The sequence below is a fragment of the Camelus dromedarius genome, chromosome 16 (assembly GCF_036321535.1).
Source record: "Camelus dromedarius isolate mCamDro1 chromosome 16, mCamDro1.pat, whole genome shotgun sequence".
Classification (NCBI taxonomy): domain Eukaryota; kingdom Metazoa; phylum Chordata; class Mammalia; order Artiodactyla; family Camelidae; genus Camelus; species Camelus dromedarius.
The window spans coordinates 18,324,249-18,351,946 of NC_087451.1; the positions used below are offsets into that span (position 1 = coordinate 18,324,249).

The 27,698-nt window shown below is 55.4% G+C and overlaps 3 protein-coding genes and 1 pseudogene across 12 annotated transcripts; 3 read left to right on the top strand and 1 right to left on the bottom strand.

Moving 5' to 3' along the window:
- The first annotated feature begins 73 nt into the window (after window positions 1-73).
- Window positions 74-6,125, top strand: INCA1 (inhibitor of CDK, cyclin A1 interacting protein 1). 2 transcript variants are annotated; one of them, XM_010998527.3, is made up of 7 exons: window positions 74-231; window positions 1,912-1,999; window positions 4,021-4,134; window positions 4,372-4,411; window positions 4,682-4,875; window positions 5,351-5,516; window positions 5,732-6,125. In XM_010998527.3, exons 1-7 carry the CDS (start codon window positions 105-107, stop codon window positions 5,876-5,878), a joined length of 876 nt encoding a protein of 291 aa, XP_010996829.1. In that variant the 5' UTR covers window positions 74-104; the 3' UTR covers window positions 5,879-6,125. The 2 variants fall into 2 exon arrangements, with proteins under 2 accessions (XP_010996829.1, XP_010996831.1); XM_010998529.3 differs by lacking the exon at window positions 74-231 and adding an exon at window positions 435-482.
- A 369-nt stretch (window positions 6,126-6,494) lies between these two features.
- Window positions 6,495-22,961, top strand: CAMTA2 (calmodulin binding transcription activator 2). 8 transcript variants are annotated; one of them, XM_031467828.2, is made up of 23 exons: window positions 6,495-6,631; window positions 7,946-8,040; window positions 8,234-8,337; window positions 9,489-9,556; window positions 9,639-9,774; window positions 10,373-10,444; window positions 10,702-10,855; window positions 11,209-11,343; window positions 11,929-12,872; window positions 13,580-13,706; window positions 15,017-15,151; window positions 17,040-17,155; window positions 17,760-17,944; window positions 18,230-18,308; window positions 18,489-18,711; window positions 18,871-19,172; window positions 20,355-20,551; window positions 20,798-20,981; window positions 21,187-21,258; window positions 21,374-21,394; window positions 21,564-21,751; window positions 21,919-21,993; window positions 22,107-22,961. In XM_031467828.2, exons 2-23 carry the CDS (start codon window positions 8,010-8,012, stop codon window positions 22,168-22,170), a joined length of 3,612 nt encoding a protein of 1,203 aa, XP_031323688.2. In that variant the 5' UTR covers window positions 6,495-6,631; window positions 7,946-8,009; the 3' UTR covers window positions 22,171-22,961. The 8 variants fall into 8 exon arrangements, with proteins under 8 accessions (XP_031323688.2, XP_064351185.1, XP_064351186.1 ...); XM_064495115.1 differs by having other exon boundaries at window positions 10,358-10,444; window positions 22,107-22,311; XM_064495116.1 differs by lacking the exon at window positions 21,374-21,394 and having other exon boundaries at window positions 10,358-10,444; window positions 22,107-22,311.
- On the bottom strand, window positions 6,561-7,543 carry LOC116157876 (uncharacterized; annotated as a pseudogene).
- On the top strand, window positions 22,487-27,321 carry SPAG7 (sperm associated antigen 7). 2 transcript variants are annotated; one of them, XM_031467839.2, is made up of 7 exons: window positions 22,487-23,238; window positions 25,713-25,780; window positions 26,018-26,106; window positions 26,251-26,335; window positions 26,445-26,534; window positions 26,632-26,788; window positions 26,905-27,321. In XM_031467839.2, exons 1-7 carry the CDS (start codon window positions 23,154-23,156, stop codon window positions 27,012-27,014), a joined length of 684 nt encoding a protein of 227 aa, XP_031323699.1. In that variant the 5' UTR covers window positions 22,487-23,153; the 3' UTR covers window positions 27,015-27,321. The 2 variants fall into 2 exon arrangements, with proteins under 2 accessions (XP_031323699.1, XP_010996827.2); XM_010998525.3 differs by having other exon boundaries at window positions 23,007-23,238; window positions 26,632-27,321.
- The last annotated feature ends 377 nt before the right edge of the window (window positions 27,322-27,698 follow it).

Sequence of the window (27,698 nt, forward strand, 5' to 3'; positions counted from 1 at the left end):
GCTGGGGCGGGCGGGAGAGGCGGGGGACCCGCGGGCGCGCGCACGCGGAGGGCGGGCACGCGCAGTCCCGAGAAGGAGCGACCCAGACTGCTGTTAAAGGGGCAATGTCTCCGGGACTGTGGGGCCCACCTGGCAGGGACTGGGAAACTGAGTTGCGGACGCTGAAGGGCGAGCAGGACGCCGGGATTCCGGAGAGGGGAGAGAGGTCCTGCATCCGAGGAGCCGGGAAAGGTGGGAGGGGACCGCAGTAGATGACCCAGGCCCGGGACCCGCGCCCGTCGCCGCCGTCGGAGGCGCGCAAGGGGGCGGAGCCGCCCGCCAGGCCCCGCCCAGGAGGTGGCTTGGCATAGGCCCCGCCCCGAGGCGCGCTGCCCTGGCCGGCTCCGCCCTCGGCTTCAGTCGCCTCCTCGCTCCTCCTCCGCGCCCGGCGTATCGTTCTAGAACTCGCCGAGCAGCTGCTTCAGGTGCCGCGGCCAAGTGCAGTAAGCGGCGGCAGGGCTACCCAGGCGCTCCGTTCTATGCTGACTCGCCTGTTCGACAGGGCAGGCGGGCCCGGGCCGCCTCCTCAGACCCAAGCCTCCCTCTCAGGCCTGAGTGCCGACTCAGGCCCAGGCCACCCCTGCTGGCCCAGCCTGGCCCCCGCAGGCTGCTGACTGTCCCTCAAGCACGGGCCCACCAGCTGGTAGCCACAACGACTCCTCAGGCGCCCAATTGTGCCCTCAGGCTTGGCTGTTCCCCCCGCCCCAGTCCACCTGCCAAGGGTCTCCTGAGCCCCGTCAGACCCAACTCGCACCCTCAGGCCTGGCCTTCCCTCCAGGCTGCCCGCCCTCCCGCGACCCCTCAGGCTGGAACCATTCCTTCAGCCCCACCCCTCTGGTCCTTATCCGCCCTGTCAGGCTCAGGTTGCCTTCCCAGCTTTGGCTGCCCCCGCCCCGCCCCCGCCATCAACTTTCCAATCCTTTGTCTAGCTTCCTTAGGCCCATCCTCCTGTTATATCTGAGTCAACTAAGTAGACCCAGTTACCCGAGTACCCCATGTCCCTCAGCTCCCACCTGCTCCCTAGTTCAGCTTCTCCCACTATGACCCAAGACATCCTATTTAGACCCCATCCCCCCTTTCAGCCCAACTCTTTTAACTATGGTATCTCCCACATCAGCCCTAAATACTCCTCCCTCCATTCTATTTTTCACCTCTCCTAACTGCTTTCTCAGCACATCCTTAGCTGCCCTTGGAGAAATACTTGTTCACCTCTAACAGTTTCCAGTTTTCTAAAATTTATGCTGTCTACCGGCACACTCCTAAGTCACCTAGCATCCTTATCTGCTTTTTCTGCGCACTCCAACTGGCTCTCACGTCATTTTTGGCTGTCCCGAATTATGGCACTGTGCAACTGACCTCTCTGCTCACCTTCTTCACCTATAAACATTCCCAACCGCCCTCTCCTTCCTTGGCACCAATTGATCATTCTGTCCACACTTAGGTTTCATTGACCTCTCATGCCTGGTTTATTTGCCCATGCTCAATTCTCTGACCCTAACCACCAATTCTCTACCAACTACCCCCAAAAGCCTCTGCCCCATGTAGTCTCCACCTGTCATCTTTTTTCATTTCATCATCATCCCATATTGCCAGTTGTCACTCAGCTACTATCTGTAAATTTCACCTACTCTGTATGTTCGACTTCAGAAAATTTATTTTCTCTTTTATCTTTTACCACATCCACATTTCCTCTGCTCACCGTCCTCAACCAGTATATTTGGCTAATAGAAATGTCCAGCGTTTGAAACACCTTTTCAGTTCTCTTTCCTTTTTTTTGGACCCATACATCTTTTCAATCTCTAGATCTGCTACAGGTCTCATCCCTACAGCCATTATTTGGGTTAAATGATTCATTTTCCATTATCCTTCCAGCACCAATGAGGAGACTCAGTCCAGCCACCCAGTCCAGTCCAGTCATGCAAGTACAGGAAGATGGAGAGAACCTTATCCCCTTTGCCAAGTAAGTCCTCCCTACCTAGTGGTGGGGAACTGGATGGAGGGAAGAATGCATGCCTGTGTTCTTCCCTAAGAAGAATAGGAAATAACGAACAAGAAGCTCAGTGCCTGGTTTCCGAGGATTGGTGATTTATTAATTTATTCAACAAATAGTTTTTCAACACTGCAATCTTCTAGGCACTGTATTAGGAATTGGGGATTCAGCAATTACAAAGATAGGGGTCCTGCTCATAGAGCTTCCATTCTAGAAGGAGGAGACAAAATAAGCATACAAATAAGTGTAATTTTGACTAGTGATAAGTACATGAAAAAATAAAACAGAAGCATAGTATAATGGAAAGTAGAATGTCTTGGAGACACAAATTTAGGTAGAGTGATTCTGGAAGATTATTCTGGGGAAGTGAGTTTGAACTGAGATCTGAAAAATGAGAAGAAATCAGTCTGATAAGAACCAGAGGTGGGGAGAAGAAGGAATAGTAGGTTTTTAAAAAGCCCCAAGAAAAAGACAAGCTTGCTACTTTCTAGGACCAGGAAGCAGGTCAGTGTAACTGAAACTTAGTGCTTAAGGGAAAAGTGGAGCATAAAGTCAGACAGGCAGAGACCAGATCATATAGGACCTTGCAGGCCATTGAAAAGAGTTTGAATTTTATTCTAAGGAAAGTAGAAATCAGTGGAAGTTTTTAAGCAAGGTAAAGACATGAATAGACTTTTTTTTTAAAAGCTTTTTCTTGTTATTGAAAATTTCAAACAACTGCAGTAGAGAAAATAGTAATCATGAACACAGTGTACCCTTTTCAGTTAACTGTAATAATTATCATTATATGGATGATCTTTTTATCAATATACTCATCTAGCCTCCTGGTATGATTATTGTGAAGTACATGTCAGACCACATATCGTTTGCATGATCAGTTCTAAAAGATTACCCACACTCCTCTGTGCAGAATAGATTGTTGGGGGATTCGAATGGAAGCAGAGAGAGGAGGAGGAGGAGGCTATTGCAATAGTCCAGGAAGGAGAAGATGAGCTGGAATGTGGTGATGGGAGTGGAAGTGGTGAGGACTGGTCAAATTTGGGTTTGTTTTTTTTTTTTTGTAGGGGTGTGGTAATTAGGTCCTTATTTATTGGCACCAATACATAAATGGTACTAGGGATTGAACGCAGGACCCATGCACTCGACTCTACCACTGAGCTCTACCCTCCCTCCTAAATTTGGGTATATTTTAGATGTAGAACTCACAGGACTTGCTGATAGGTTGGGTATGGGAGGTGAGGGAAAGTGAGGCATACCAGGCTTTTGGCTCAAGCAACTGGACACTTGGAATGCCTTTCAGCAAGATGGAGGAGGCTAGGGAGGAGATGTTGAGTGGGCAGTTGAACCTGCAAGTCTGGAGTCCAGGGGAGGAGCCAGAGCTGAAAATACAGATTTGGGAGTTGTCAGTACATTGGTAGAATTTAAATCATGGGCCTGGATGAGATCTCTTAAGGAAGGATGGAGATGAAGAAGCTAAAGAGCCCAGGACACTCTTTCTAAAGAGCAGGGGAGCAGTCATGATTCATTCTGGGGGCTTTGAAAGTGATGAGCACTGTTCTCCAACAGCTTTGCACACTCCTCCCTACCTAAAGAATAGTAGTCTTTCTGAGATGGGGAGATAAAGCAAGGGTGAACAGAGGCTCTACCCTCCTGGATCTAAAAGTAACCTGTCTGTTGCATCACCTGAGGAGCTGAGGCCTTCCTCTTTAACAGCCCTGCTTGCTAAACATGATGTTCTCTGGTTGTGGGATGTAGAAACTTGAGCTTCAGTGAGATCTGAGGCTAAAAAAATTGCTAATCTCCAGCTCCAATCACCTTTCAAATCAAAGGCTTCAGCACCTTCCTCAGCTAAAATGGATAAGGGAGGACATGGCCTGAGGGAGCCTGGGCAGCTGTATGGTCCCATGATAAGACAAGACTTCTAAATTCCTGGAGTGAGTAGATGCTGTCAGGGAAGAGCCAGACCCCAGCCTATCTTGTCCTCACCTCAGGTGTTCCAGGGTGGTCAGCCGATCTCTACCCCCTAGCTTACCTTTCCAGAGCCTGAGACTGACACCCCAGCGTTATGGAGACACCTTCTGGGAGAACCTTAGTCAAAGGCCCAGGTGGGTAGAAATGGAGAAAATGGAGACTAGCTGGAGGTGGGAAGGGAACGCTGTATAATTTTAAATGACCATAAAGACTTATGGTAGCAATAAGCCCTAGTCTGGGGGTAACTACCCCACTGACTGATGGGCACTGTAGCTCCTGATGCTAGATTGGTGTTTGGGAGAGGTCGTTAGAGAAACAATGTGGATCGGGGGTATTCTCTCTGCATCAAGCCCTCTTTTTGTGCTTCACAGCCCCACCTGGATGGAGGAACAGTACATCCCACCCCCGGTGGTATGACAGATTTTCTGCCCTTTGACACTCGGTTAAAATTGCACCCACTGCCTTCTCTTCAGCTCTCCTTATTACCACTTCCCTCTGGTGTCCCCCAGCCAGTGCACTGACCAGGCCCTCCTTTCTATGGATCAATCATAGTTTTCCAGATCACAGCTGTGTTTTTGTGATCTGGGCTTCAAACAAGTCCCCGATTCCCTATTTCAGCCCCCGCTCCCCTGAGAGACCCAGTTCTGCCTTCTACCTCCTTTCCCCTATTCTCTGGCACAGAGAGCTACTGGTTGTTCCCAGCCTGGTCTATACCCCACTGAGAGGCTCCCACCCCCTGAGATGCTCTGCAGAAGAAAGAGACGCAAGCCACATTTGGGGGGAATGCAGCACGGACCTGGGGGCATCCCAGCCCGGGTAAGGGCTGTCACTTATCACCTGGAGGATCTAAGGAGGCGACAGAGAATTATCAATGAGTAAGGAGAGACACCTGGGCTCTGGGAGCCAAACAGGGTAAGGGGACAAGATGGTTTGGACTAAGGAAGGGAAGAATTGAGGTTCTTTCTCCTCCTGAAGGAATTGGGGGTTGTTTGAGAATGAACCATGGACTTGGTGAGATTGAAGCAAAATTTCCATCATATAGAAATGAGGAGGGAACTGAGGGATGGGGATGAACCATATGGGCTGGAAGGAGTGGAAACCGGATCATTGAAGACAGAAAAGCACTCCATAGAACTGGAGGACATTGGGAACTAGAGGTCACCTCTGAGCCCCTGGACTGAAAATACAGCTTGAGGGGAGCAGAAAATTGGGGGTGGAGAGATAGATGGAAGTCAAATGACAACACTGTTGGGTCCCAGCAGGAAGTATTTCAGGGCAGAAAGGTGAAGAATGGGGAGACCGGATGCCTGGCCTTTAGGCACCTCTTTCCTAAGCCTAAAGTCTCCACAGACTGAAGAAGACCCAGTGGGGCAGCTCTGGGACTGCATCTGAGCCCCTGGTGCTTGACAATGACGGCTATGGATTCCCTGGCACTACCAGGCACCCTGACCTGGAAGAGGAGAGGGCATCCTATCCCCGGGAAGAGGACCACTTCCTCACTACTGGCAGGGCCCGGGTATGTCTGGTGAGGAACTCGGTGGGGTGGTGGAGGGTGATGTGGGTGCCTGGTCTTGCATGGAGAGACAGCGGAAGCCAAGAGCCACTCTGGATGGCTGGGTTTGAGAAGAGCAAAAATAAAGTAGGCGGGAGCCAGGAACTTGGGAGTACCTGGGTTTGTGGACTAGGAAATGTGGAGAGAGATCTGTTTTTCAGTTTTTCTCATTCTTACAGCTGCTTTGGTCTCCTTGGAGTCCCCTGGGCCAGGAGGGGTCTTGCCGCTCCAGGCAGCTGGGCTCTCTGGCCTCCTTCAGCACTGTCACAGCCAGTAGGAACCCCCTTTACAATCCCTGGGGGATGGAGTTGCAGTCTGAGGAGTAAGGAGAAACCTCCATGCCCAAGATGCTAGCGTGCCTCAGCGGCCAGGGACTAGTTCTCAGCGCTGGAATCTCCTAACATCAAGGCATTTCCCTTGGTTCCTCCCAACTTCCTCTCCCATCGTCTGAATGAGGCAATAACTCTCGGCCTCCCACCTCGACCCACCCCTCTCACGGGAGCTCCCCCAGGCCGGTTGTCCCCCAGGGCTGCTCCCTGGCACGTGTTCTCTGTTCTGTTATTAAAAAGCAAGTAAGTGGAGCCCAGAGTTGTCTTTCTCTGCGAGAAGCAGTGGGGAGGGAGGGTTTCTTTTTCCTTCGAGAGGACCCAGCTAAAATGAAGTCGAGCTGGGTCCCCCAGATTCAAGGGGTCGTGCCCAAGAAAAGTCCTGCCGGGTCCAGCGTTCCCCGCCCCGCGCCGATGGCCGCCCGCGCCCCACTCTCCCGGCCGGGGTCATGTCAGCCGGCCGCGCTTCCGCCTCCGGGACCCCGGCATCCTGCCTCTCGGCGCTGCTGCCCTTTCTGGGACTTCCCGGCAGTCCGTCCTTCAGGGCCCAGAGAGCCGAGTCCCTCCGGCCGGCGCCCCACCCAGAGCCCCACGTGGTGACCCCAGGTTCCCTTCCCGACCCCCGTCCCCTTAATTGGGAGGCCCCGCCCCGCCCCGTGCGCAGTGACGTCGGACGCTGCTGTCACCGGCGCTGGGGGGGGTCGGTGTGGGGTAGAATGGCCGCTGCCGCCGTCACCCGCGGGACCCCGGGAGGTAAGAGCCAGGGCCTCTCGCCCGCCTCTCCGCCCCCGCGCCAGGGGGCGCAGCACCACGGGTCCCAACGTGGCGCGCCGCGCGGGGGACCACCGGCACTCCCGCGGGTTCGCTCTCACTCCCCGCTTCCGTCCTCCTCCCCCGCGCCAGGGGGCGCCGCTCCGCGTAGGGCCCCAAGACCGACCTGCCGTGCTGGGCTGTCCCGGGGACCCCCCGCACCCCGGCACCTTCATTGCCCCTAGAACGCCGCGCGCCTGCGGACTCTGCTCCGCAATTCTCCCGGACATCCTTCCGTGCGGGTGGGAAGCGGGACCCTCCCACCGCGGAGCGTCTCCAGGGACCACCGCCCCAACGTGGGGGGCCGCCCCCAGGCCCACTCCGCACCCTGGCGGGCGGCCTAGCCTGGACTGCGCACCTGCTCCCTGGGGCGGAGTCCTTACCCCAGCCTAGGCTCCGCTGCACACAGCCGAGCTCGGACTGGCCTCTTCCCCCTCTCCATCTCCGGACACCTGGCGGAGCCCGCGCTGAGAGCATCCTCCAGCTTCCATCTGTTCCCCCAGGAGGGTGGGGCTCAGGCTGAAGCCAAAGTGGTAGATGGGGTAGGGTAGGTCTGGAGGCCAAAGGAAACAGAGGCTTTGGGGAGAGAGGTGCGGCAGGGTAGGGGGTGGGAGACGGCGGTCATCCTCAGGGTGGAGGATGGGTTGTCCTGAGGGAGGGCAGCTGCGTCCTGAGTGTCTAGCCCAGATTCTACCAGACCCTGCCTGACCAACCTGGAGGGGAGGGTGTAGGTTAAAGATTAGTTATCAGATCTGTCCTTCCCTTTGGAAAAATCAAATAGAGAAGGAACTCAGGGTGTGTCTTCTAAGGCCTAGCTTTCCACCCGGACTTAGATCTCCTGCCCTACCCCCAACACCCAGGCTCTCATTTGTCAAACCATCCAACAAGAACCGGATGCTCTGAGTCCCAGCCTCAGAGCCTGACCCCACTGCAGCCCTAGCCTCGCAAGAGCTCAGGCTGTAGGGCCCCTGGACCGCCCGTCCCCGCCCGCCGTCTCCCCTCCCCCACCCCAGCGCTCTCTTCCTGATTACTCTGTTCTGTCGTGTCTCCCCACTAGTGTTGGTTCCTGGCACCCTGTCTGGGTTCTCCCTCTCCTCCATTCCCCGGCTGTACTCTGACATCATAGTCCAGCCCCTTCTTGCTACCTCATCTTTCCCAGACATCACGACCCAGTTCTGTACCTTGTCTCCCACCTCATCCTCCTCATCCTGGATCAGTGTGGGTCTTCTTCCATGACCTTGTTCTCTCCCTTCCCAGCACAGACTCCCCCTCCCCCCGGCCCCTCAGGCCGGGGGTGACCTTGCCCCCTGGAGCCCTCACCATGAATACCAAGGACACCACCGAGGTTGCTGGTGAGTTTACAGTCCAGGTTCCCAGTTGGGGCACAGCCTTCTTTTCTCCCCGCACCATGGTGACCTCTAATTCTTGGATGCCTGCTCTCCCTGTTGTCGTTTCATTTTCCCCCAATGCTCGGCCCTCTTCCCCTGGGCTATCACAGGGATGTCCGGAGCAGCACATTGAGCTCTCCCTTCTCATTCCCTCTAGAGAACAGCCACCACCTGAAGATCTTTCTCCCCAAGAAGCTGCTGGAGTGTCTTCCTCGCTGTCCGCTGCTGCCCCCAGAGCGGCTACGGTGGAATACAAATGAGGTTTTCCAGGGAGCCTGGGGGATTAGGGCCTAGCAAGGCCTGGTGGGCTGGAGGAGCGTGAATGGGGGCCTCCCTGTGTCTGTCGATACTCCCAAGTGCAGGGTACTGTTCCAGGCTCTTTGAGGATCATAGGAAAGACATAAAGACCAGCATCTTGTAGGAGCTCACTTCTCCTTGGCCTATCCACCTGGGTAAAAACAATAGCTGCCCCCTAGCAAGTATTTATTATAAGCTAGGGGCTGTGCCTAGCACTTGACCTGCATTATCTCACCCAGTCCTCCAACACTGTAGAGCAGGTGTCTTTATCCCCGAGTACAGAGAAGGACACTGACTTACATCGTGGAGTTTAATTCCAGCGTCCCTGCTCTTAACCACCACTGATGCTGGCTCCTTCTGGAGGGCACAGCCCTGGTGTGACACGCCTTCTGTCCTCCCCACACACAGTGCTTTGTGTGTACTTGTGGTGGATCATTATTGATTTGATTATTTGATGAGAAGAGCACAAGTGTGTGTGATTGTTGTAAATGCAGGAAGGGCCAGGGTGCTCAGCAGGGCTTCCTGGAGACCTGGGGAGGGATTTGATCTACAGGATGGCTAGGATCTCCAGACTCGGAGAGAAGTGCACATGGCACATCAGGCTTGTAGGACACTAACGTTCAGGAGGTGACGGCTCAGGGCATGTTCACAGAGAGTCAGTGGGCTAGTCTGGGAGGAATGGTATGTGCAATATGGGGAAATAATGAGAATGATGATTTGATCCCTGGCCTGGGAGAACCGTGGGTTCAGAGTGAGGCATCTGAAATTCCTGGCAATATCAAACCATTGACGTTTTCTGAGTGAGGAAGTGGCACAAACATGAGATTTTGAGAGAGTAAAATAACACGCAGCATGAAGGATGGGTGTTAAAGAACTTGGACCTGACTGCAAGATTAAGGCCCCAGTAGTGGGGGAGGGAAGGAGAGAAGATTAGACTTTTGTCTGGGATGGAACCTAAGATTCTTAGGAGGGCAGTGGGTCTTGCCGGTCCAGATACCTGGCAGCATCCCTGACAGGCTGCCAGCACTGAGCAGAGAGTGAGACTGAGGAGGCAGCTAAGAGGCCAGGCTGAGACTCTGGGAAGGGGGTACCCACCTGAGTGCCTCCTCCTACAGGAGATTGCATCCTACTTGATCACCTTTGAGAAGCACGATGAGTGGCTATCCTGTGCCCCCAAGACAAGGTGAGAAAGTTTGTGAAGCTGGGAAATGGCAGGGATCCTGGGTTCTGTGCACAGAACTCGAGATCAGCCCTTCCCTCCTCAGGCCTCAGAATGGCTCCATTATCCTCTATAACCGCAAGAAGGTGAAATACCGGAAGGATGGTTACCTCTGGAAGAAGCGGAAGGATGGGAAGACCACCCGAGAGGACCACATGAAGCTGAAGGTCCAGGGCATGGAGGTAAGCGAGGCCTCCAGCTCACCTGACCTGGGCCCCCTCCTCTGCCCTGAGCTGGGCTCCAGCCCTGCCAGGGCTTGGTGACAACATCTACCTGCCACCCTCCCCATCACTCTTCCCTTCCCACTCCGTTTGGATCCGCTAGCTGATGCTTAGCCCATCCTCCGCTTCCCATTTTCCTCCATGACCCAGATCTCCAGGACTTAGGCCATGCCTCCCCCTGGAGGACACCGATGCCTGGCCCCCTCACTTCTCTTGCATTTCCTGCAGGGGTCCAAGTACTGAACCTCTAAGCACAGGTTTCTCTTCCCTCAAATCATTGCTCCTCATCTCGAATGTGTTCTTGCCCTGCCCTCTGATTTCTAGGTAGTCCCATAGCTCAAATTTGGCCCTCATCATGAGGCCCTGGCCCCACTGTTCCCTTCTTTCCATCCCCGGGTGACTCGGGGTGCTGGGATTTGAAGGTGTGGGGAATAGGTGGTGGTGGGTGAGGGTTAAAGAGGAACTGGTGGAAAGATTGGGATTCCTGCAAAGGGACTGAACAGAGGAAGAGTTGGGGAGCAGACTAGCCCTCCCCCCACCCCAGCCTGTCTCCTGGCAGTGTCTCTATGGCTGCTACGTTCACTCTTCCATCGTCCCCACATTCCATCGGCGCTGCTACTGGCTGCTCCAGGTAAGGATGGAGGAGCTCAGGGAGCCAGACTGCCTGGTTCTTTGAGGGAGAGGGGGGCCTGAAAAAAAGAAGTAGAAGGATGACCCACTTCTGAGTGGGAAAAGGAGCCCGGGAAGAAGTGAGAGGGGTTTGGGGATGGAGGGAGCCAGAACTTGGGGGTGAGTTTGGGAGTGCCCAGGAGGAAAGTGAGGACCAGGAAGCCGAGCCCCCAGACGTCAGGACCCCATAGCGCTCTGTGTGTACCTTTGTGCTCTCAGAACCCTGACATCGTCCTTGTGCACTACCTGAACGTCCCAGCCCTGGAGGATTGTGGAAAGGGCTGCAGCCCCATCTTTTGTTCCATCAGCAGCGACCGCCGAGAGTGGCTGAAGTGGTCCCGGGAGGAGCTTTTGGGACAGCTGAAGCCCATGTGTAAGGCAGCAGGGCTAGGACAGTGCCCCAAGGGGAGAGTGGGCACAGGGGCCTCGCAAGGGGCCAGGGTTCTACACCCAGGAATCTGTGGGGTGACCATTTCCCCCCAAGCCAGGAGGGTTCTTTCCTAGGGGTGAGGGTGGGTACCAGAGTTCCAGGTACCATCTAAGGTGTTGGGATATGAAGGACTGAAGGGCAGCTGTGAGCTGCAGGCCAGAGCTGTCTGGAGGATGCTGGCCTCTATTCACCTGGCCAGAAGGCATGAAGCATCTCAGATGCTTGAGGAGCCATCAAGGTTCCCTGAGGACTATTTTGTGGGGGTCCCCCAGCACTTCCCCCCAACTCTCCTCTAGTTCATGGCATCAAGTGGAGCTGTGGGAACGGGACAGAGGAGTTCTCTGTAGAGCAGCTGGTGCAGCAGATCCTGGACACCCACCCAACCAAGCCCGCACCCCGAACCCACGCCTGTCTCTGCAGTGGGGGCCTTGGTTAGTGACCCCAACCTTGGAGCTCTCCTCTCATCTAGCTACACTGCCCTTACTCTTGCCAGGGGGATATCTGCCTCGCTGGGATTTGCATGCTAATTTGCATGTCTTTTGCGTGTCCCAGAAAGATGGGCCAGATGAGCAGAGGCCTTCCCATCTGGGTGCACAGTGGCCCAGATCCTTTTACTTGAGTCCTGGCAGCTTGGGCTCTTTATCTGCCTCCTTCCTTTAGCAACTCCCAGGCACACTTGCATTACTGCTTCTACACAGGCTTAGCTTTATTCTTAGTTGGTACCCCCTGGTTCTGTTCCTTTGTCCATCTTCTGTGCCTTTGCCTATTTCTCTCAGTTACTTCCTCAAGCCCGCAGTCCTCCCCTGCAGTGTTCTCCCAGTCCTATTTAATTGAGGGGCAGGGGCTGTGTGGGGGCTGGGGTGGGGGTAGGGGGAGACTGCCTCCCAGTGGCCACAGTCAGTATGACATCTCTGGTAGTTACTGAAATCCCAGGAAATGCATGAAGTCTTCCTCTAAGAGAAGGCTGGAGAACAAGTGTCTTATCCCTTCTATCTCCACCACCCCTTCCACTCCAGGTTCCGGGAGCCTTACTCACAAATGCAGCAGCACGAAACACCGCATCATCTCTCCCAAAGTGGAGCCCCGAGCTTTAACCCTGACCTCCGTCTCCCACCCCCATCCCCCTGAGCCCCCTCCACTGATAGCCCCACTTCCCCCAGAGCTCCCCAAGGCACATACCTCCCCGTCTTCTTCTTCCTCCTCTTCCTCCTCTTCCTCCGGCTTTGCGGAACCCCTGGAGATCAGACCTAGCCCTCCCACCTCCCGGGGGGGTTCGTCAAGAGGAGGCACCGCTATCCTCCTCCTGACAGGACTGGAGCAGCGAACCGGGGGCTTGACCCCTACCAGGCACCTGGCTCCCCAGGCCAATCCTAGGCCTTCCATGAGCTTGGCTGTCGTTGTAGGTTCTGAGCCCTCTGCCCCACCAGCTCCTCCCAGCCCTGCCTTTGACCCTGATCGTTTTCTCAACAGCCCTCAGAGGGGCCAGACATATGGAGGGGGGCAGGGGGTAAGCCCAGACTTCCCTGAGGCAGAGGCCGCCCATACACCCTGTCCTGCCCTAGAGCCCGCTGCTGCCCTGGAGCCCCAGGCAGCTGCTCGGGGTCCCCCTCCACAGTCCGGAGCAGGCGGGAGAAGAGGAAACTGCTTCTTCATTCAAGATGATGACAGTGGGGAGGAGCTCAAGGCCCAGGGGGCTGCCCCACCTGTACCTTCACCCCCTCCTTCACCCCCACCCTCACCTGCCACCTTGGGGCCGTCTAGCAGAGTAGGAAGAGGGGAGGCCTTGTTTGGAGGAGCTGGTGGGGCCGGTGAACTGGAGCCCTTTGGCCTTTCATCATTCCCTGACCTCATGGGAGAACTCATCAGTGACGAAGCTCCAAGCATCCCTGCCCCCACCCCACAGCTCTCTCCTGCTCTTAGCACCATCACAGACTTCTCCCCAGAGTGGTCCTACCCGGAGGTGAGTCTCAGGCTTCTCCCCGCCATCCTCCATCCCTCCTGCCCTGTGGTCTGTGACCTAGTTTCCTTCAGTTTCCATGGCTCCTTAGTTGTCTCCCCAGCCTCTATTTTTACATAGAGTGTAGCTTCTTCCCCATTTTCATAGTCCCCCTGACTAACCCTTTCCCCCTTCCTTCTCCTTCCGCATGTGAGTTGTGGCTTTGTGAGTCCCCAAGTGCCCCAGGGGACTTCATTTCCTTGGTGACTGTTTCACAGGGTGGGGGTAGGGGGTAATGGGGCAACTCAGCCTGGAGAAAACACAGCTGGGATGTGACTGCAGACTTGGGGAGGCTGAAAGGCTGTGTTCAGCAGTGGAGTTCTGCTTTATGCTGCCCCAGAGAGGGAAAGGAGGAACTACAGCGGGCGTTCGGGGGCCCTGAGAAAAGGACTTCCTCCCAATGACAGCTCTCAGCAAATGAGTTGGTAGCCTTGGGGAAGGCAGTGCGTTCCCCGTTTCTGGCAGATTCAGGTAGAGGGCAGGTGTGTTGGGAGGAGGGACAGACTAGTTGACCTCATTCACTGGGTCCTGTCCAGTCCCTGTACCCCAGGCTCTGGGGTGTACAGCGGACAGTAGATACTCTCTCAGGGGCTGAATGAATGGATGGGTGAGGGAGTGAATGGATCCCCAGCAGAGCTCCGGTCACACAGCTCTTTGACTTCTGTCTGCAGGGTGGGGTCAAGGTGCTCATCACAGGTCCTTGGACAGAGGCCACCGAGCATTACTCCTGTGTCTTTGATCACATCGCAGTGCCAGCCTCACTTGTCCAGCCTGGTGTCTTACGCTGCTACTGTCCCGGTATGGGGACTGGGAACAGGAGGGGAAGGGACTCACATATGGACAGTTAGGTCTTCCAGGAAGCACTGGGGACAAACATGTCAAGTTGTTCCTGAGAGCACAAAGATTTCATCCAGTCCTGGAGCTGAGCGCCATGGTCCCTCAGCAGGCAGATGAATCTGGGCTTAGGTGAGGGAAGGTCTAGGTTCTGGTCTAAGGAATCTATTCCTTAGCTGGCTAGTGACGTTGGATAAGTCTGCTCCTTTCTTAGGTCCTTGGCCTCCCCTCCTGTAAGGTCAGGCATTTGACTCACGGGGTCTTTACTGTCCATCCAGACCCTCTGGCTCCAATCCAGGAGCTCTTTGGAGAATGAGAAGGGAGAGAGATTGGTCTCCAACTAGTCTTGGGACTGAAGGATATTGGCTTCTAGACCTGTGCTGTCCAGTATGGTAGCCATTAGCCACATGTGCCTATTTGAAATTAATTAAAAGTAAATTTAAAATTCAGTTCCTCTATCATACTGACCACATTTTGGATGCTCAGTGGCCACACGTGCCTAGTGCTGTCCTATTGGACAGTGCAGATGCAGACGCTCCCACTGAGGAATGTTCTGTCAGACAGCCCTGGTCTAGGTGTCATTGCCAAGGCTCATCTCTGCCCTTTTGCCACCAACTCTGCCCCTTGCCCTGCACTCAGCCGTGTTGCTTTGTGACCCCAAGGACCACCAGAGTGACAGGTTGACAGCTTTGCTGCCTATGAGTGTGTTCTTCCCTACTCTCAGCAGCCCTGTTGAGTGGTATCTGGCAGGAAAGGGGATGAGACCAGAGAAGCTGAGGACTGGGAGGCTTAGCCTCTAGCCTTGGGGCCAGGCCTGGGGGTTTCATTCTCAGGGCTATAGGCATTGAGACCCTGGGACACAGCTCTTCCTAGACCCTGTTAGTGAGCAGCTAATTCCTTTCTCCCATCTTAGTAACAAGGTTATGACCTCTGGACCTTGATCGTGGGGGATCAAGAGATTTCACCACCATCAAATTGTTTATAAGTATAGGTATCTCTTTAGTCTTAGCTCCCAGGCCTTGGTGTTGAATAACAAACAGCCTTAACTACAGGGGCTAGAATCCAAGGGGTCTTTGGCCCATAGTAGGTATTAAGTTCTCAAATGAAGGGAATCTCTCCCCAGTTAGGGCCAAAGCCACTGAAGCCAGGGGCCTCTTGGGCTGCAGCAGGGGAGGAGGGGAGGAGGTGCAAAATGATCACCTGTGGCCCTGACACAGGGGCCAGAGAAGGAGCCCGGGAAAGAGAGCCCTCTCGCTGACCCTCGCCCTCCCCAGCCCATGAGGTCGGGCTGGTGTCTTTGCAGGTGGCGGGGCGGGAGGGGCCCCTTTCTGCTTCTGTGCTCTTTGAATATCGAGCCCGCCGATTCCTGTCACTGCCTAGTACTCAGCTAGACTGGCTGTCACTGGACGGTGAGTACCTAGCCCTCTGACCCCACAACCTGTGAGCATGACGCGCTCTGCGACCCCTCAGGACTCAGGTGGCCACCCCCACTTGACCACTCTTCCCGGCTCTTGCTTCGCTGGTCCCTGCTTCGCTGGTCACTTCTGAATATGGCAGTAAACTTCCCTCACCTCCTCTTCCTGGCAAATCTTGGAGTCGTCCTTGTCCCTGCTTTCACTGTCCTTGGCCTCCCAAAGGATGGGGTCTAGGCAAGTGAGGCCAAGGGCGGGGCAGCCACAGGGTGTAGAGCAATGTACACAGATACATGCGAGTACACGTGTGTACTTAAATGCATATTTAAACCTATTGTTTTTCCCTCTAATTATAAAGATAGGCGTTTATTACAGGAAATCTGGAAATGACACAGAAAAGCACAAAGTCAAAAATGAAAAATTACCTATAATGTTATTCAATGATACCATCTTTAATGTACTTTCTTATACACAGAGACACACATATGTACACATATTCATGTATGTGTATTTGTTTAAATCCAGAACTATTTAATAACCTTTTAATGGTTATTCCTCCTGCAGCTCTGAGGATTGTTTCTCATTCGCTTGGCTCCGTGTCCGTTGCTTCCTCTTGGAGTCTCTCAGTCCTGCTGTCACCTGTTAAGTCTGTCCCCCTCCAACCCCACTTCTCTGGCTCAAGGGCTCTAGCCCTGCTGTGCCTCCCTCTTGGGGCTGCACCCCTCAAGGAGCCCAAGCGCATTTGTTGGGCAGCCCGTCTCTGACTCTGACTCGAGCCCACCTGCCCTGAGCAGCCAGCCCCATTCTGTCTGCCTTGCTGCATAATGGCTCCACACCTCATTTTCCTGTCTGTCTTATCTGTGCTTTACTAGCTCTCCTGCGGGTCTCCTGCCTTTTCATTTCTTGTTGGTCCCTTTCTTAACTTGCCCTCTTCCACTCTGCCTTCCTTATTGTTGGTTTGGTCTCCCCCCAGCTCTCCTCTGCCCTTTCTCTCCCCTCCTTCCTTCCCCTGCTTATCTTTTCTGCTCTCTCCTGTTACACCTGAGTCTCTGCTCATCCCTCTCCACCATCCTCCCCACCAAGCCCTCTCCCTTCACCCACTTCTGTCCTGGCATCTCAGAACATCCCCAGTCTCCACTTGCTTCTCTGTGCCTGGTTCCCTGTACTCTGACCCCCTGCCACCTCCCCTCCTTGTCCTTGTATGATCTCAGGAGGGGACAGATATAGCTTGGGTAGTGTATGTGTGTGTGTGTGTGTGTGTGTGTGTGTGTGTGTGTGTGTGTGCGTGCGCGCGTGTGCAGTTGTGCATGGGGTGGGGGAGGAGGAGGAGGAATGGACATGACTATCCATCTCTGTCACCTTCCCTCCCCTCCATCCCCTTTGTGGACAGCTGCTGGGGGCCGGGAGGAGGGGGTGGTGCTTTCCAAATCAGAGTCCCTGAGCTCTTTTGGGCAGTGGTTAACAGAGGAGGGACCCTGGAGTCCTTCAGCTCCAACATGGGGGACAAAGGTAGTGTCTGGGGTGAGAAGGGATGGAACAGTCCATTTGGGAAGAGGCTGGGAGCACGTGTGTGCCTGTTACTGGGAGTGGGTAGCTGGGGCTGGATGCCGTCTGGGGAGTCTTACTGTCTCTGTCTTGAAGGACACAGTCTTAGTTCTGGATTCAGGTCCAAGGTCGACGAGTCGTTTGAAGAGCCCTAGTTTGAGGACTGATCCTGGGGGGCAGTATTCAGAAGGCGGGTGGGTAAAGGGCTGTTGTTTGGAGAAGAGGAAAGGATGTGATTGTGCGTCTTCACCGCCCAGATCCTGGGACAGGGTCCAGTTTTGGTGTCCAGGGAATCCCCTGGACGCTGCCCCCTGAGCCTCCCATGCCTGCTCCCCCTCAGACAACCAGTTCCGGATGTCCATCCTGGAGCGACTGGAGCAGATGGAGAAGCGGATGGCAGAGATTGCAGCAGCTGGGCAGGCACCCTGTCAGGGTCCCAACACGCCTCCAATCCAGGTACTTCCATGGGGAGGAAGTGCTGCAGTGGAGGGGGTGGGGGTGTTCCTATGGAAAACGGCTCTAGAGTGGGACTTTCCTCGCTCTCCTGTCCCCAGCCAGTCCCTCTCCCGTCTCCCTGGCGTCACCAGGCTCCCACCCCCGCCCCATGGCAAGAGTGGCTATTCTGGGCACCCTCTTGGCATGACAGGCTTCACACTATTCCTGGTCTGCAGAAGGGTGGAGGTGAAGGAGAGGGCAGGGGAGGAGGTCTGGAGAATTGGGGCTCAGTGCTTGGTGGGTCCCAGTCTCTGAATGAAGAAGGCTGGGAGAGGACTCTGGGTTCTGGGGGTGGGGAAGCCATCTGTGGATGTGGCGCTGACCGAAGCCAAAGTGAAGGCACATGAGCAAGCAGGTGTGAGATCCGGCTGCTGGAGGAAGTTGGCTGTGGGCGTGGGGGGCGCCCTGGAACTTGACCTGGGAGAACTGACGGGCTATCAGAGTTCTGGGTGGTGGTGACCTGGAGTGGGAAGCGTGGTGTGGGGGCAGGTACGGGGTGGTCAAGGCCATCCCAGGCTGGGGCACCCAAGGTTCAGGTCTCTGCCTAAGGGTGTGTGCACCACAGGATGAAGGCCAGGGGCCGGGGTTCGAGGCCCGGGTGGTAGTCTTGGTAGAGAGCATGATTCCACGTTCCACCTGGAGAGGTCCTGAACGTCTGGCGCACGGAAGCCCCTTCCGGGGCATGAGCCTTCTGCACCTGGCTGCTGCCCAGGGCTACGCCCGCCTCATCGAGACCCTGAGCCAGTGGCGGTGAGCAGGGACTTGGGGTGGGGGGGGACTGAGGAGGAACTGAAGCCCTGCCAAGGGAGCTAGGGTTACTGAGGGAAGGAGGGGCTGGAAGAGGGTTTGCATTTGGGGGAATTTTAATGTCCCCCGACTTAGGTCACTGCCTTCTTGACTTTCTTACATTCACAAATCTCTTTGACTGCTCATCCCACTGACCTTAGTGCTTCCCACTTCCTTCAATTCTGAAGTTCCTCCTGGGCCCTCTTTGTCCCTGACTGGGCTCTGCTGTCCCTTTCCCAAACCCTTCAGGAATGTGGAGACCGGAAGCTTGGACTTAGAGCAAGAGGTTGACCCACTCAACGTGGACCATTTCTCTTGCACCCCTCTGGTGAGGATGCTGGACTCCTGAGTGCACAGGGAGGGCAATGGAAATGGGAACGGTGCTTGAAAAGGAAGATCCTTTGAGGGATGCAGGGAAGGAGTGGGGAGGGCTGGGAACTGGCCACGGGGAAGAAGGGCCCCCGCCTCACCTCTGCCTCCATCCATCTCTCCCTGCACCTGTCCTCAGATGTGGGCTTGCGCCCTGGGGCACTTGGAGGCTGCTGTGCTCCTTTTCCGCTGGAACCGACAGGCGCTGAGCATTCCCGACTCTCTGGGCCGTCTGCCCCTGTCCGTGGCTCATTCCCGGGGCCACGTGCGTCTTGCCCGCTGCCTTGAAGAACTGCAGAGACAGGAAGCTTCGGCTGAACCCCTGCCCGCCCTGTCACCACCCTCCTCCAATCCAGACACTGGTGAGGATTTAAGGAGGGATGTGGACCAGGGGTGAGTGGGAGCCAGAGTGTGAGAGAAGGCGGGGACAGGGAGATTGAGAGCAAGGAGAGGGGCAGGTAGGCGACTGGGGAGATGGCAGATGGCACCTAAGGCCCTCACCCCCTTCCCTCACCTCACAGGTCTAAGCAGTGTCTCCTCGCCTTCGGAGCTGTCGGATGGCACTTTCTCCGTCACGTCAGCCTATTCTAGTGCCCCGGATGGGAGTCCTCCCCCGGCTCCCCTGCCAGCCTCTGAGATTACTATGGAGATGGTCCCAGGCCAGCTCTCCTCTGGTGCCCCAGAGGCCCCCCTACTCCTCATGGACTATGAAGCCACCAACCCCAAAGGGCCCCCACCCTCACCACCTCCTCTCCCACCAGCCTCCGACAGCGGGGCTGCTCCAGAGGAAGTTGACAGTCCCCCGGCTGTGGATGTGATCCCGGTACTGCTTATGTTGATGGAATTTTTAAGGCTAGAAACAGAGTAGGGTGCAGGGGTGGGGTGACACTGACTATTCCACAAAACAGAATCACTGTCTGGCCGCAGTTTGGGAAGAAGGGGCCATTGACCTTCATTTGGGGACAGGCCAGGTGACCCTATGCTTAGCTGCTGTCAGAGCTTGTGACCCAGAAGTCATGAGGCAGTGGAGGTTAAAAATTCTGGGGCATTATCTTCAGCTAGGGCTTGGCTGTGGGAGTTACCTGTTGACCCCTGAAGGGACAAGGTTCTTGGGGAATAAGAGCAATGGCAGCATGTTGGGAGGAACGTGAAGCAGAGAGGTTGACAAGATGGAAGTATTTGGCAGTGATCTCGGGCAGGGAAGAGGCTTGCACATGGTAAAAGCTAAGAAAGTCTTGTGGAGGGGGAGGGTGTAGCTCAGTGGTAGAGCACACGCCGAGCACACACGAGGCCCTGGGTTCGATCCCCAGTACCTCCATTAAATAAATAAACAAATAAGAAAGTCTTGTGGAATCAATGAACAAATGAGAGTGAATCTTCCAGGGTAGCAGCAGACTTCTCTGCTAGGACCTGGGGCCAGATCTGCTTTAGAGAGGCTAATGGATTAATTGGGTAGGACTAGAGTACAAAAAATTTAGAGAACTCCACAAAGTAGGCTGCTTTATGTATGGCCAGCAAGAAGTGCTGCGGGCCTCATGGCTGGAGCCAAGGCAAGGCTGGAGCTATTCAATACAGTGTCATGTGATTGGCAAGCACTGAGTTGGTTCTTGGAGAGCTGGAGAGGGAAGGGGGTGGCAGGCATGGCCAAGCCTGTGGGAGCTGGCATGGGGCAGGCAGGGTGGGACAGCCAGTCAGCCTGCAAGGGTAAGTCCTTCACTGGCTTAGCTCCCCAATCCCATTTGGAGTATGTCCTTCCTATCCTGTCTTGCACAAGGTCTCAACACAGGGCTGTACCCCCAAGTGGGACCCCAGGGAGTATAAATGAATCTGGAACACTGACAAGAAAGACAAGGTTAGTCAGGACAGCCATCCCTGAGGCCTCATTGTCTGGTGGTAAGACGACGAAGAGGATAGGACGCGGGTGGAGGCTATAGCTTTGGCAGAGCAGGAACAGCTGGCAGTTAGGGCCCCTCAAGGCTCACCCAGCTTCTTCTCATTCACCCAGGTGGACATGATCTCACTGGCCAAGCAGATCATCGAAGCCACACCAGAGCGGATTAAACGAGAGGACTTCGTGGGGCTGCCTGAGGCCGGAGACCCAATGCGGGAGCGGACGGGGGCTGTGGGGCTCAGCGAGACCATGTCCTGGCTGGCCAGCTACCTGGAGAATGTGGACCATTTCCCCAGCTCAGCCCCTCCCAGGTGAACCAGCTCAAAGCCTCCAGATCCTTCTTCAAAGGGGAGGGAGGGAGGGAAGGAAGGAAGGAGGAAGCTTCCCTATGGCCAAATATCCATCTGGGCTCAGGCCCCAGGGCCTTTGAGGAGGGGACTGGAACTGGCTGATGAGCTCTGAAGTCACTCTCCAGGCTCTGCCTTCACAGCTGTCCCCAAGCTGAAGAAGAGGGACTTCAGATGTCCCATGACATGCCTTCTCTCTATCCTGTACAGCGAACTGCCCTTAGAGCGGGGTCGCCTGGCTATCCCTCCAGCACCTTCCTGGGCCGAGTTTCTCTCTGCGTCTGCCAGTGGCAAGATGGAGAGTGATTTTGCCCTGCTGACGCTATCAGATCATGAGCAGCGGGAACTGTATGAGGCAGCCCGGGTCATCCAGACAGCCTTCCGAAAGTACAAGGTCAGGGGGCTCGGGGCTTCAGGGGATGAATTACACAATCTTGGGTGGGGGAGTGTGGGTTCCCAGGACTTTGGGAGGGACAACAGTCATCCAGACAGGCCTGGGATGGGGTGAAGGGTCAGGGGACCCCAGGCGAGTGGGAAGGACAAGTTAGATGTCTGTGAGGTGGGTGGTTAGGTGTTAAGACTTCCTTCTCTTCTCACAGGGCCGGCGGCTGAAGGAGCAGCAGGAGGTAGCAGCAGCTGTGATCCAGCGCTGTTACCGGAAGTACAAGCAGGTGAGACCGTCCTCTCTTGAAAGCATACCCACCAACCCACACGCACACACACCCATTCCAGCCTAGAGCATCCAGGATGCTGCCGGAGCCCTAACTCCCCTTCTCTCTCCACAAGCTGACCTGGATTGCACTTAAGGTATTAGGCATGAGACCTGGGTGTGAGGTTGTCTGGGATGATTCAGCCTTTCCATGAGTGTGTGGATTAGAGAAACAGACTTGCATCAACTGAACTTGGGGGTGACCCTCAGGGGTTTGGGTCTCTGTCCCTCCATTTCAGCCCCAGCCCTTCCTCCCCACCCCTGCAGTTTGCACTCTATAAGAAGATGACCCAGGCAGCCATCCTGATCCAGAGCAAGTTCCGAAGCTACTACGAACAGAAGCGATTTCAGCAGAGCCGCAGAGCAGCGGTACTCATCCAGCAGCACTACCGCTCCTACCGCCGCCGGCCTGGGCCTCCCCACCGGCCCACAGGCAGCCTGCCTGCCCGAAACAAGTACGGCCTCAACCCTGCAGCGCCCAGACCTCTATGCCTGCCCACTGCCCATGGACACCCGTTCATCATCCTGCCACCCTGCCCTTCCCTGCCAGAGTCCCTAAGGGGTGGAGGGCAAGGGATGCCTTAGTGTTGTGTGAAGTCTCGTCTTTTCCTTCTTCCACCAGAGGCTCCTTTCTCACCAAAAAGCAAGACCAGGCAGCCCGGAAGATAATGAGATTCCTGCGGCGCTGCCGACACAGGTGCTGCCCTTTCTCTCGCCGGATTTGGCCCTGTCACCTCCCGCATCCCACCGGCCCCATCCCACCTCCCCAGTCTGCAGGTCTCCTCTGACTCCTTCCTTGTCTCTCCACAGGATGAGGGAACTGAAGCAGAACCAGGAGCTGGAAGGGCTTCCCCAACCGGGCCTGGCCACCTGACCTTTCCACCGCCTTTCTCATCGCCCTGGGGGCCGCTTCTCGCAGTCTTAACAGGAAGAGGGCTCTCTGGGGGAGGGGGAGCCCCCTGTCGGCAGCTTTCCCGTCACTTCTTTTGGAGCCCGTCCTCGGTCTCCACCTCCTCCCCCTCCGAAGTGCTGAACTCCTTCCCCTACCCCTGCTCCCTGTCCTCTCCTCTTCCCTCCGGGTCGTGCCCTCCCTCCTTCTGGTCCTCGGCTCCAGACGCCCCACGCCCCACCTACCTGCATCTTCAGCTGTGACCTCCGGAGCCCTGCCTGCCCTTTCACAGCTCTCTCCCCTGCCTGCACCCACCTCAGCCCCTTCCTGACTTGCCTTATTTATTTGTTGGACGCGTCTCTGAATGTATCCGCCTGGGTCCCACCTCTGCCTTCGCTGCGCGCGCGCCCCTCGTGTTTCAGGGCTGACCGTGCCCCCACCCCGACTCCGCATGTTTGCGTCTGTTTTCTCCCTTTCTGGCCCTGTCTTCCCCCGTCACCCCGACCGACCTAGGCCGCCAATCTCGGGGCCAAAGGGGGGGTGTATATAGGAACGCGTTGCGGAGTCCCGCCCCGTCCCCAAGGGGAGGGGGCTTGTACATAATGTAACATACAGAGTATAGTGAAGAATCTATTTAAGGCGCCGCGGGGAGGGCTGCACGGCCGGGCTTGTGGTACCTGGCGAGGCGGGGGCCTCCTGCCGGCTCCACGAGCACTTTCTACTTGTGCATGGGCTTGGTTTCTACGAATTGCCATTAAACATCGCTGCACCAGCCAGCCTCCGGCCTCTCTCTGCGGGGGACGGGGCGGGACTACGGCTGGCGGGAGGCTTTGGGCTCGCGGGGATCCGGACAGCATCGCGCCGGGGCGGGGTTGGCGCGTAGTTTCCCGCCTCCGACGTGTTTCCGGCCTTAAAGGCATTTCGCCCTTCCCTTTAAGACGCACCGCCCCCTCTCAGTCACTCCCAAGATGGCGGACCTACTGGGCTCCATCCTGAGCTCCATGGAGAAGCCACCCAGCCTTGGTGACCAGGAGACTCGGCGCAAGGCCCGAGGTGAGGACCCCAAATTCACAACCGCCTTTCTTCGCCCGGTTCTCAGGACCGCACTCCTCCCTCTTTGGACGATGCTGCCTCTTCAACCTTGAAAGACCCCTCGCGGGCCCCTTCTGAGACCCTCCGAGTCCCTAAAAGGGCTGCGGACCCGCCCGCTGCTCTTTGCGGATGGTGATTGGCTACCTGAAGCCCCGCGCCGGCCCCTGCCTCTCCCTACTTTGGCCTTCTGCAGTCCTTCTTTTCAATTCGCCGACGAGCCCGCCTGTCAGCCGGTGGCGTGCTCTGATTGGTAGGCTGCCTCCAAACCCTTGGCGTTCTCGGCCCGCCTTCGGTTTGCAGGAGGGCGTCTTGGAGCGCTCGGCCCCTCCCGCTTCCCGGCGCTCGAGTCCCTGCAACCCCATCCCCATTCCGATTGGGCCCAGGACACGCCCATTCGCGATCCTATCACCCCTATTGGCCACTTTAACTTAAAGGTCTACCTATTAAGTCTTGTTCGACCTTCTTCTGGTCCACCCCATCCTCAGCACCTCTAATTGGTTGCTGCATCCTTTCGGCGCCCTATGTCCATCCTACTTCATTTAACCTGGTCCCCTCGCCGCCCTCCAACCTTCCTCTCTTCTGTACCCTTAAAATTCCCGAGCTCCCCGGGCGGGTCACGAATGTTGGTTGGAGGGATGAGAATGTCCCTGCCCCGTCCGATTGGCCATAGTCTCCCCGCCTGTGTTCTCAGAGTAACTTCCCTGCAGGCGGCTCAAGTTGGGGTCCCTGCGTAGGGCGCGGCCGGCCCGACGGTACCAGGCCTCTCCTGGGTTGCTGGCGCTGCGGCATGTGAATGAGTTTGGCAGAAGACTACCTTGGGGAGGACACCGACTCCCAACGCTATGGACTTTGACCGTGTCCCGGGCGCGGCTCCCCAATCCTCCCGAGGAAGGCCAGGGCAGCCTGTGTGCCTTCAAAGTGCTCGAGTGCTGCATAATACCGAAATATCATCCATATTTACTGAATGATTGCTGGGGGCCAGGGGTACCCTCAGGGAGCCCACAATCTGCAGCATTGATAAAATGCGTGTTAATGATCACACAGGGATTTAATAACAAACTTTATAAATGCTCTGAAAGAAAAGTAATTGTTATGAGAGGGGATGTTAGGACCTACGAGTCCTAACCCAGTCTGCAGTGAGTTGAGATCTGAAGAACAGGTAATTCAGTGAGAGGGGAGCAAAGTGCTACAGGCAGAGATGTGTATTTGAAAGCTCTGAGGGAATTGGAATTATTTAATGCTCACTATGACTGTCCAGGTGGGGTTCACCAGTGGCCACTGACAGACTTGGAAGCTGAAGTTCAGATTTTAGTCATTTGCCTGCAGTTTACACGGTTGCTCAGTGGCAGGGTTTCAAACCCAGGTGTGACTTTTAAGCCTATGTTCTTAACCATAATCCTGTGCCACCTCCTCAGATACAGAGAGAAGACTCACAGACCAGTTAGAGAACAGTCAGTGGTCAAGATGGGATGCACTGATGGTCAGAGCCCTTGAGGTCTGAGAGAGGAGAGCTCCTGAGCTGTCAGGCCCTGGAGCCACGGAAAATAACTGGATAGGAGGTGAACAGGGTCACTGCCTTCTCAGAGCTCATCGTGAGGCAGGGAAGACAAAAGTTACTTTAGGTTAGTTCTCAGCACGTGCTGTAGTGGGTGTCTGAACCAAATGTGCTTGGGCCCCAAAGGAAGAAGTGAGTAACTCTGACTCATGGTGGATCTCAGAGTTTGCAAGAGGAGGAAAAGCATTTCGGGCAGCAGGAACAACATGTGCAAAGACCTGGCGTGAGGAGGAAAATAGGAAGAAGTTCAGTGCCGCTGAAGGGATTCAGATCCTGTGGAAGAAGTGGTTCTTAAGAATATATCGAACTTGAAATGGCAGAAAGAGGAGAGGGGACAGTGAGACCCAAGGGTAGGGAGTTCCCCTTACACCTACACTCCCAAAGGAGAGGAATGTCAGATTAGCTATTTAAGCTTCATCCTGGCTGTAGAAGTAAGAAGTGGAGGGTGTTACAAAATAATAGGAAGTTAAATAATTTCCCCTTTCTGATGTATATGATGAGATGATAAACTCTTTGAGGCCAGGGCTTGGTCTGTTCTCATTACCTCCCCAGGTTCCTTTGTAGTTCTTTGTATGTTGTAGGCCTTAAATAAATGTTTGCTAGCTGGCTTCCCCAGTGGGGTTGGGAGATGGGGTTGAGCATGATTCTGATCTCACTAAACTGTAAGCCCTTAAAGGGCAAAGCTGTGTCTTAATCCTCTTATACTCCAGGGCCTAGCATGGGGCCAGGTATAGAGTAAATATCAATCAATGCTTGCCGAATGAACAGTCATGCTACCTTCCTAGCCTGACACCTCCCAGTGGACACAAGACCCCTTTTGAACCCTTACAGACTCTCCCCACCCATGCTTCCACCTCATGCTGCTGTTTCTCACCCCCAGAGCAGGCTGCCCGCCTGAAGAAACTACAAGAGCAAGAGAAACAACAGAAAGTGGAGTTTCGTAAAAGGGTGAGAACAACTGGAGAGATCAAATGCAGCCTCAGGAAGGACTTCCAATCAGTTAGAATTGGACGGTTGAGGACTCAGGTTTTTTTGGAAAATGTCGTGAGAGAGGTGCAGCCTGGCAGCCAGTGGCACAGAGGCTGGGAAACGTGTGGGAGGGGAAGGCCCATGGGCCGCGCTGGGAAGGCAGGTGTTGGGGTGGAGCCATCACCTCATATCTTCTTCCCTTTTCCCTCGACCAAGATGGAGAAAGAGGTGTCTGATTTCATCCAAGACAGTGGGCAGATCAAGAAAAAGTTTCAGCCGATGAACAAGATAGAGAGGAGCATACTGTGAGTGTTTCCACGCTGGGGGAGGCAGAAAATAGGTGGCCAGGGTGGCCTGAGAGGGCTGGCGGGGTGGGGGGAATCCTCTTGACAAAGGCGCTAGGCCCCCTCGTGGCCCCATGTGCTTTTTTCCTTCGCCCTCCCTTCTAGACACGATGTAGTGGAAGTAGCTGGCCTGACATCCTTCTCCTTCGGGGAAGACGATGAATGTCGTTATGTCATGATCTTCAAAAAGGTGAAAGGCTTGAGTTCCCCACTCTCTCCTCTCCTGTACCCCGCTAGGGGAGAGCAATGAGGTAAAACATGTATGTGGAACCTTGACCCCCACCCTCCCCTTCTTCTAGGAGTTTGCACCTTCAGATGAAGAGCTGGATTCCTACCGTCGTGGTGAGGAGTGGGACCCTCAGAAGGCAGAGGAGAAACGTAGGCTGAAAGTGAGTTATGTGTGGCAGTCCCTGGGGCCTTGCGGCTCATCGCATGGGAGGGCCTGGGGTCAGGCCCTGAGCGTCGGCGCCCCACCTCTGCACCTAGGAGCTGGCCCAGCGGCAGGAAGAGGAGGCGGCCCAGCAGGGGCCTGTGGTGGTGAGCCCTGCTAGCGACTACAAGGACAAGTACAGCCACCTTATTGGCAAGGGGGCGGCCAAGGATGCAGCCCACATGCTACAGGCCAACAAGACCTACGGCTGTGGTGAGGCCCCGGTGGGGGCTGGGGAGGGCAGGGGACAGGAGCACAGCATGGGGGGAGGGGAGGCCAGGCCAGAGCACAGGACTCCTAGGCCCTCCCACCCTCCCCTCTGCCCCCAGTGCCCGTGGCCAACAAGAGGGACACACGCTCCATTGAAGAGGCCATGAATGAGATTCGAGCCAAGAAGCGTCTGCGGCAGAGCGGGGAAGAGTTGCCACCTACCTCCTAGGGACCCCAGCTCCCTGGGGCAGGGCAGGGGGCAGGCAGGGACGAGGCTGCTGCTATTAGAATCCATCCTGGAACCCCACCTCTGAACCACCTCCTAACAGCTATTGCTCAGGCTGGGGGAAGCAGGTGTTTGATTTGTCACTGTTGGAGCTTGGATATGTATGTGTGTGTGTGTGTGTGTGTGTGTGTGTGTGTCTGTGTGAATACACAGGTGGGTATTTAATCTGTATTATTCTCCATTCTCCCTGGAATTTTCTTCCCCGTGGGGCTGGGGTTACTTTACATTCAATAAACACTGTTTGACCCAATGTCTTGGTTTGTCTGAACAGAGAAAGGCGGGTCCCGGAGAGGAAGAGAAACAATTATACACTGAACAGTATAAAATTGCTTTTGTGGCCAAAGATGGCCAAACATTGGCACTTTAATAGAGCACAGTCGCTACAGCCAAATGGCCTAGCTCTGGATCCTGACTCTGCCACTTACTGTTACCTTGAGTAAGGTATTTTATCTGTTTGTGTCTCTGTTTCCTTAGTAAAACAGGGATAATAATGGTATCTACCTGATAGGATGTCTCAAAGATTACCCAGGTCAGTCTCTGTCAGATATTTAGAACAGTTCCACATCCACAAAGCTCCACAGAAATGGTGGCTGATCCGGTCATCACTCATCCTCAACAACCAGGAGC

Excerpts from the sequence above, each read along its gene's own strand:
- INCA1 (XM_010998527.3), top strand. The coding sequence starts at position 105 with ATGTCTCCGGGACTGTGGGGCCCACCTGGCAGGGACTGGGAAACTGAG. Across the intron at positions 4,135-4,371 it reads AACCTTAGTCAAAGGCCCAG|CCCCACCTGGATGGAGGAAC; the intron begins GTGGGTAGAAAT and ends TGTGCTTCACAG. Across the intron at positions 5,517-5,731 it reads TCACTACTGGCAGGGCCCGG|CTGCTTTGGTCTCCTTGGAG; the intron begins GTATGTCTGGTG and ends TCATTCTTACAG.
- CAMTA2 (XM_064495121.1), top strand. The coding sequence starts at position 8,010 with ATGAATACCAAGGACACCACCGAGGTTGCTG. Across the intron at positions 20,982-21,186 it reads CAGCCTTCCGAAAGTACAAG|GGCCGGCGGCTGAAGGAGCA; the intron begins GTCAGGGGGCTC and ends CTCTTCTCACAG. Across the intron at positions 21,259-21,373 it reads GTTACCGGAAGTACAAGCAG|CTGACCTGGATTGCACTTAA; the intron begins GTGAGACCGTCC and ends TCTCTCCACAAG.
- SPAG7 (XM_010998525.3), top strand. The coding sequence starts at position 23,154 with ATGGCGGACCTACTGGGCTCCATCCTGAGCTCCATGGAGAAGCCACCC. Across the intron at positions 23,239-25,712 it reads GACTCGGCGCAAGGCCCGAG|AGCAGGCTGCCCGCCTGAAG; the intron begins GTGAGGACCCCA and ends TCTCACCCCCAG. Across the intron at positions 26,535-26,631 it reads AGGAGAAACGTAGGCTGAAA|GAGCTGGCCCAGCGGCAGGA; the intron begins GTGAGTTATGTG and ends CTCTGCACCTAG.